Genomic DNA, 8747 nt, shown 5'->3' with positions numbered 1-8747 from the left:
ACTAGAGGTCTACCCCTTCTCATGGTGCTAAGAGTATGCGAAATATAACTTTAAAACAAAGGAGCAAATAGACATGTATGCAAGTAATGAATAGTCATGCCGAGATGATGCACATCTTGTCAAGTAGCAAGCAATATGATGCAATCCTAAGATCATTCTAAGGGAAATCATATGCTCTTTAGGACTCAAAGTGTGTGAATAACGTACTATAAGAAACTCGTGCTCTAATACCAATCTGTTACGACCCCATTCCGCTCCTAGTAGAATGGTGCCATGATGACCAGTAATCCGAGATTACCGAAGGCCAACTTACCAAGGTTCACACATAATCAGAGTATACATATGGGGCTTACATATGCGGAAGCAATAAATTTAAATCTAAATAGTCCATAAGAGCTATGCATAGATCAAATGAAATAACATACACTTTATCATGGTCTTACAACTTAAGTACAAATAAAATGAGTACATAATACATCTTGATCAAAAGGCTTCTCAAGCTGACATGTACAAAAGAAATAACTACAAGCCAAGAAGCATGATCTTCAAGATGCCACAAAAATGCAAGTCCAAAACAAGTTGCAATAATCATCTAGGCGTCGCCGCCTTCCTACTCGTCACCTACATATATATAGAGAGGGTGAGCTTGGATATTCAGTGAATGATATTAGAAATAAAGGTTTGAATGAATGATATCGAAGATTCTTGTCAAAACAATACATATAATAACTTGTACAAATTCAAGGGATGAACCAAGTTCATCTATCAAATCTTTCAAAGCTTTTTGGATGTTAATAGCATCTACATAATACGAAACGACGACATTCCGGACAAACAAACCCACGCGGAAAACCGTCAATGGCAAAACAAGGGTGCAGTTGCATTATAGTCCCCTGGCACTAAGGACTTTCCCAGAATGTCATCAAAACAAAGCTAATACTTTATACAAAACTAGCAACAATCATTCATGCTTAATCAAATACTTTTCCAAAATGAAGCAAAACTTTATCAAAACTTTATAACATAACTTTATTAAAAATACCACTCACATAGTCCTTCGGATGTGGGGATTACAAGCAAGGATCCAAGGCCTACAAGTACATAATAAATCCCATTGAATGCATTTCAAGAAGACAAGACGAGATGCTCAAAGATGGATATGAAATGCATCCTTAATACAAGCTTTACATGACAGGGAAGGATCTCGGCATTTCTTTTAAAACCAAGTCAAAACAAAGCAAGACACGTGCTGGGATTTAAGACACTGTTTTTTATCTCGGAAAACATGCTGGGTACCAGCCAGGTCTTGGCCGAGGTCCAACACCTCTTGGCCGAGGTATGGTCCCGGCGACCACATTCAAGGAAATGGAGTCTGGAAATTCTGGGTTTCTTTTTGAAGATGAAGAAGATGAAGAACATGAAGAACATAAATGCTAAAATCATAACTTGTTTATTCAAAATCAGAGTTTTCGTGAAATGAGTTCGAAAACATGGACCTGGGTACCCATACTTAAAGATTCCATGAAAACAAACACAAAAGCTCGGAACTTGATGTAAACTTTTGGATCAAAACAAGATTTTTCTTCAAAAACTCAAGAACACCATTTTCTCTTTCTAAACCGAACTTTAAAACAATGCATGGCTCATGAATCATGCTAGATCATGCAATGCAGCTAGATGAACCATAAGAATAAAAAGAGCAAATCAAGATTCTAACCTCAAAACACAGATCAAACGGCTCAAACTCTAAAGATCAAGCTTGGAAATCTACCTCTCGCCCAAGAACTCCTTCTTCCTCTTCCTAGAGTCTCTCTCTCTCTCTTCAAAGGCAAAGATTGACAAAATGATGTGTTTTCTCTACTGCCAACAGACTTAACCCTCTGTTGGGACACGTGGCGACGACTGGTTGGCTCTCCTTGAAAAGGTGACTGAATGACAAGACAAAAGGTATGACAAAGTGTATAAAACAAGCAAGGTGGTATGGGCATTCTGGCAAGGAGAAGATCTCGGGTTAAAACATCGGCTCTGGCAAAAGGGGTCCCAATGATCTCGGTCAGGATGGATAACGCATGGTCCAAATGTGCCACACCTTGGCCTAGATGTGCCACACCTCGACCTAGGTTATACCGGTCCAGGACAAGACCACTAGGTGCAAGGATCAAGATCTAGAATGCCTAGGTGGTAACATCTCGGCCTAGATGACATCTCGGCCAAGACGCCAGGGTGGAAGGGGAGGTCAACCAAAGTGGTTCCAAGATAGTACTAAGCGTAAGAGGTTTAAAGGTGCGACCTAGGCTTAGGACCACCTCGGCTACACACGCCAAGTAAGAAACAAAACATGCAAGCAATGCACAAGCAAAATCACATAAGTACAAGACAAGGCAGGGACCTTACTTAAAGCAAAACAAGTTCGAACCTACAATTGCAACTTAACAAAACAAAAACATGCAGATGCACATGAACATGACTAAGACAAGGATGAGGGTCACTACAGTTGGTGAAGTATATGGGTGGTTCAAGTCACGCCATCACCCTAATTGAGAGGATTATTTTACTTCAAATGCAATTCTAAGTTAGAATTTAATGTACCTTGTTTGACAAAACTTATTTATCTATAGTGTAGTTTAGAACATATGGGAGTTGCAGCCTTACCTATATTTGATCTGTCTTATTGCTTATATATTTTTTGGCTTTGGTTGTTGGGGTAGTGTGTCTCACAGACTTTAGTTGTGCGAGTAGGGCTGATTTGTTCTGGATTGAGAATAGAAAGCAAAATATACATGTTTTGTGTGAAGAGAGTCAAACTATAGTTAGGGTACAACTCGGGCAAGCTCAATTAGAACAATCCAAGTTTTAAGGGGAAATTACCCATAGGTCCCATGTGGAACATGTGAACACCATTTAATCCCATAACTTTTTGAGTACACCTAAAAGTCCTTTTTCCTCTATCTTTCTGCTTTGTGCTTCCCTTTTTACGTTTTCTTCTCTCGTTTTTCTTCCTTCCCCTCTGACTCTGTTTTCAGCAGCAGCAGCAGAGCAATCCAGCTTTACCCAAACGTGAGGATAACAACAAAAGCAAAAATAAAACTGGCAGCATCCAAGTTCCAAGTCAAGATCCACCGTTACCAAATCATGTTCTTTCCACTCATGCTCTCTCCATTTCTGAAATTACTTACCACTGGCGCAATATCTCACTTGATCTAGATTATATATGAAGTCATTCACTGAATAATGCAATCCTTTTGTAGAAGTCTTCATCCAAATCGCAACCCTGCTCTTCGAAAAAATCAAAATCAAAACCTAAATTTAAATTAAAAAATCAAAATACACAAATCTACCAAATTTACACAAAAAAAAAAAAAAAAAAAAAAAAAAAAAAACTAATAATAGAGGAAGAAGGAGAGAATAACAGATTCTGAACAAGTAGTTTTCGAGTTTTAGTTACAGGCGGTAAAAACTGTAAAATTTTGCAGTTTCAAATTTTTTTGGTACTGGAATGAATCATGGTATAAAACTGTAAAATTTTACAGTTTCATAACATGTTTTTCAGTTTGATTAATTTGACTCCGGCGACTTCCCGGTGATGTTGAACATTCCGACGAGTCTCCGGCAACCGTTTGACGAAAGTCCGATGGTAGTAAGATGTGAACAGTGTCTGTAAATTAAAAAAAAAAAGGATTTTTTGTTAACAATTAAAAATGTATTGTACTAATTGGTGCAAGTGTTTTGTTTTAGGATTAGCTGGATCTTGAACTTGGTACATGGGACTTATCAGTAAGTTCCCAACTTTTAACTCATAAAATTTTAGGGGCTTAGTTAGGTTAATTCTAAATTTGATCCGGGCCTGGGCTTGAATTTGCTAATTCAAATTTTATTTGGTCATGGTCTGGCTTGAAGTCAGATTTGAGCTGGGCTTGGATTGACCCTAAACCTGATGAAATCAGTGCGAGATGCAACCTTAATGTAGAGTTTGGAGAGAACATGCTTTGAAAAAAAGAAGAGATATAGGAACATTTGATCTGTCATTATTTATGTACATTTTTGCTTTTATTATTGGAGTAGTCTGTCTCACAGCTGCTAGTGACTTGACTTTTGCAATTAAGCTTTCATTAAAAGCTCTTAAAATTTTAAAAGAATTATATGAAATGATTGCTATTTATTTTATTTGTTTTTGAACTTTGGCAATGCTAAATTTTAGTCGCTTTCATTTTTGATGAGCATAGACTATGTGAAGCATCTGTAGCTAGTGAATGTTTATGTCATTGTGGTGTAGCTATGCACCCACACCCATGGATTTGTTGGGTCGGCACCATCTCTGTGGTCCTGTTTAATGCAGCTTTGAAGCTAACTTCTTTTCGTTTTCTTTTTCTTTCTTTATTTTTTTATTTTTTTATTTTGAAAGTTTATAGATTGTTTGGTGTAACTTCAATTTATAGCTTTTGAGTAAAACGTAACTAAAAATAAGCTAAAAGAAATGTTAATTGTTTGAGAGCTAAAAGAAGGGTGTTTTTAGCTTTTTTGTTTTTTAATTGTTAACTTTTAGATTGAGAAAAGTTACACCAACCAGGTCGTATGTCTTTGCAGTGACTAATGCATGCAATTTCTTAGGTTGCATTTGGATGTTAAATTTGTGGAGGAAAAGAAAAAAGAAAAGAAAAATGAGAAATGAAGTAGAAACTACTATCATTCTTTTTTATTTTTTCTTTTCCTTTCCCAAATCATTTAACAAATTTAAAATTCAAACATTCCTAATATTTTATCTATGACATGCATAATCTTATTTGCAGAAGGATCAATGCTCTCCTCTTTTAATCAAGTTGAATCTCAATATCAGATGGACTTGGTTTTTTAGTATTTTTGTTTTGATTCTTCAATGGGAGAATAGCTTATATTGAAAGCAAGTCATCCCTATTGCCCAAGTGGACAAGTTAGAAATGGTGATAAAAAATCATGAGCTCCACCTTATGATAAATTTATTATTATTATTTTAATATAATTTACAAGTAAAGGGAGTTCGCATAAATATTGGCTAAGTTTTTGTCCATTTGCAAATTCTTCCAAAATGTTAGGATTTCTCTTGACTTCTTCTAGTTGTTAGTTTAGAGTTCCTATTCTAGCTGCTAGCTTTTCAATTAAATATGCATCATTAAAAATTCAATTATTGTGTTTACGGTAAACGTTGGATAGCCAAGTGGAGCGAATAATCATTGGCAACAACTATTTTTTTATTTTTTTATTTAAAAAAAAAATTTTAAGAAGTAAAATGAAAGTCTAATACTACTTATCGAGAAGCTTTGTCAATTATATTACGTAGAATGGAAAAACATGATTTAGATTCAATTAATGTATTGTAAGATTTATTGATAAATATAAATCACACTGCTATTTATATAAAAATTTTGGGTATTTATTATTGCTTCTAATAATTTCAATCAATTAAATTTTTTTTTGTAACATTTGAAATAAGTGAGGTCATATACATTCGTTTATTTTTGTGAAAAATATTTTCTAATGAAATAAATTTTTTTTTTTTTAGAAGATGTTTCTATATTTGGTTACTATCAAAAAATATGTACCAAAAATTGCATTGGTAGTGGTTAGTGGTAGGGGTTTAACTCAGGCGGCTTTGGTCGGGTTGAAAGATTGTCCAAACTCAATCCAAGTTGCATTGAGACCTGTCCAGATCCACCCAGACCCGAATTGTAACCCAAGGTTTTGTATCCAAGCCTGGTCCGAGTTAAACCCGAGTTGCCTGAATTGCCCGAATTGTAAATGAATTTCAATTTTTTTTTGTAACTACATTATTAAATTATTAAAATTTAACGCTATTTATATTTTTTTTATATAAAAAATCATTAATATCATCAAAACAAAGAATTTGGAATCTTTTGGGAACAACGGTAAAAAGTCAGTTTTTTGGCTTTTTTGTTTTTTTAGTCAAAAAAGTCTGTTTTTTTACTCAAAACAATCCATTTTTTTGCCAAAAAAGTCACCAAAAAAGCTAAAAAACTAAAAAGTCAACTTTTTACCAAGTTCTCAAAACACCACTTTATATAATGTAATAGAGATGCCGCTATAGTAATCTTTATAATTTATGAGTAAAAATTAAAAAAAAAAAAGTAAAATTTTATGTTATTTGTATATATAATATATATTCAATATGATTTAATAATCTAAATTACTTTAATATCATGTAATGACTAATAATTTATATGTATATTTAATATTTTTATATTTCTATATATTTATAATTCGGGTTTGGAGTTGCTCGGGTTGTTTGATGTTTTTGTCCAAGTTCGTTCAAATTTAATTCGAACTTTTGAATTTTTACCTAAATTTGTACTAAATTTGAAAATATCTTGTCCAAGTCTTTAAAAAATTCAGACTGGGCTCAGGTTGAGCCCGTCCAAATTACACTCCTAATTAGTGGGGTGGTTAAGATAAGGGAGCAGTCGCGGACTGGACGATGGAAGTAATGATGGAGTTCGTATTGTTATGATATTGATAAAATTTTAATTTAAAAAATATTTTTCATATTTTAAAATAAACATCTTAAATATAAAAAATAAAAATAAAAAAGTGAGAAATAGTTTTTAATAGATTTGGAGTCATTGTTGTGCTGCTTGCACAGTAGTGACGTTTACACGATTCATGGGAATTATTTCGAGCTTTATTTTGATATTCCGAACAATTCAATTTTTAATTAAAATCGAATAAAACATATTTACAAAAAATTAAGTTGATTGAATATTGATAGATTCTTCATCAATTTGTATTTGTATTCAATTTAATATTTACATATTTATATGTACAGATGTGTTTTGATAAGTAATTATGAATATCTGATCAATTTGATTTTTTATAAATATGTTTTACTTAATATTTTTTTTTAAGAATGCACAGTTCGAATTATCAAAACAGAACTGAAAACTAGCCCCATGAATTGTACAACAGCCATTAGTATGTAAGTCCCATGGAATTGATTCCAATTTTTTTTAACTAAGGCCAAGTTTGGCATTATCCAAAAAATTCAAAAAGTCAAAAAGTCACTATCCTATTTAAGTCACATCACCCCTCTAACACATCACTTCAAACTCAATCCAAATCCAACTCATATTTCATAAAAAGTCAAAAAGTACACTTATTTAGTCTTACCAAACTTGGCCTAAATATAATTATTTTTTATTTTTTATCTTTTATCATATCAAACATGTTGAAAAAATTTTAAAAATTATTTATTTGTGAAGATAAACATATGAGTAATATTAAAAATTATATGAAAATTTCATGTGATATTTATAAATAATTGAGGTGATATCCGTCCAAGTAACTATCCAATTTCCTTTTCATTATTCCATCGCGTCAAAGGTAACCCATTGGGCGTTTATTGCTCCAATTGAATTGTTCAATTCAAACTCAGCCCTCCCCTAGAATTCCTTAACCATAGTTAAAAGTCCACACGCTATTCATTCCTTAACCCAAAACACGGTTACTTCCATCGCTTTAACCCAACCCATCAGGTTAAGAACTTTCTCAACCGTTGACGCAAGATTCCCACTTCCCAAACAGATAGATATATATCACAACTTTGATACCTTGAGGTCCCAATTTCTCTCTCTCATCAAACATGGAGTACAGGACTCTAGAGATCAAGGTGTTATCAGCAAAAGATCTAAAGCAAGTTAACCTAATCGACAAGATGAGCGTGTACGTCGTTGTTTCGATCTCCGGCGACAAGAGGACGAAGCAGAGGACCTCCGTCGACAGAGACGGCCACACCCACCCCACCTGGAACGACCACCCCATGAAGTTCACCGTCGTTGACTCCGCCGCCGAGCGCCACCGCATCGCCGTCGTGTTCAAGCTCCGCTGCGAGCGCAACCTCGGCGACAAAGACATCGGAGAAGTCCACGTGCCGCTCAAGGACTTCATCGCCGACGCTGATGAAGGTAAGTTGCAGTTTTTGACGTATCAGGTTCGGACCCCGTCGGGGAAGCCGAAAGGCGAGCTCAATTTCTCGTATAAGTGGGGTGAGAAATTGGCTGCGCCTGCCCCTCCACCTTCATATGCTTCATATGAGGTGAAGGGTGGGGAACCGGTTACTGCGTATCCGGCTCCCATGGTGGGACCCAGTTCTGCTTACCCGCCACCGCCGTATGCGGGTGCAACTGGGTCTTATCCACCACCAGGAGGATATCCTCCTCCACCTGCATATGGTGGTGGAGCATATCCTCCTCCTCCTGTGGCGGGATATGGATATCCGCCGCCTCAATATGGTGGGTATCCCCCTCCCCCACAGGGTTATGGGTATCCACCGCCTCAGCAGCAAGGGTACGGGTACCCACCTCAACAGCAGCAGCAGCAGCGGCAGAATAAGAATGGGTTAGGGTTAGGATTGGGGGCCGGGTTGTTAGGTGGGGCCCTTGGTGGGCTTTTGATAGGCGATATGATTTCGGATGGTGGGTTCGACGGCGGGTTTGATGGTGGGTTTTGATTTTAAGATTAGGAATTTTAGTTTTTGGGTGATTTTGAACAATATATGACTGTGTTTTTAATGTTTTGATCGTTTTGTTAATGTATTTCACTTATGCTTTTGTTTAATTATTTGATGAAGTTAAATTCATTTCAAAATCAAAATGAAAATGTCTTGTGGCGCCATGTTGTAATTGTAATCATGTATGAGTCCTTGTAAACACTGAATTTGAATCTCTGATATTCAAATTAATAAGACTTGTACTCATTCCCAA

At 35.4% G+C, this 8747-nt stretch overlaps 1 protein-coding gene across 1 annotated transcript; it reads left to right on the top strand.

The window, feature by feature from the left end:
- The first annotated feature begins 7334 nt into the window (after positions 1-7334).
- On the top strand, positions 7335-8747 carry LOC114266335 (protein SRC2). The gene has a single exon (XM_028207215.2). The coding sequence runs from the start codon at positions 7628-7630 to the stop codon at positions 8492-8494; it is 867 nt and encodes a 288-aa protein (XP_028063016.1). The 5' UTR covers positions 7335-7627; the 3' UTR covers positions 8495-8747.

Source organism: Camellia sinensis, chromosome 7 (genome assembly GCF_055761805.1).
Source record: "Camellia sinensis isolate YWXY chromosome 7, ASM5576180v1, whole genome shotgun sequence".
In the NCBI taxonomy this organism is placed as follows: Eukaryota; Viridiplantae; Streptophyta; class Magnoliopsida; order Ericales; family Theaceae; genus Camellia; species Camellia sinensis.
This window is presented reverse-complemented; position numbering and strand designations above follow the sequence as displayed.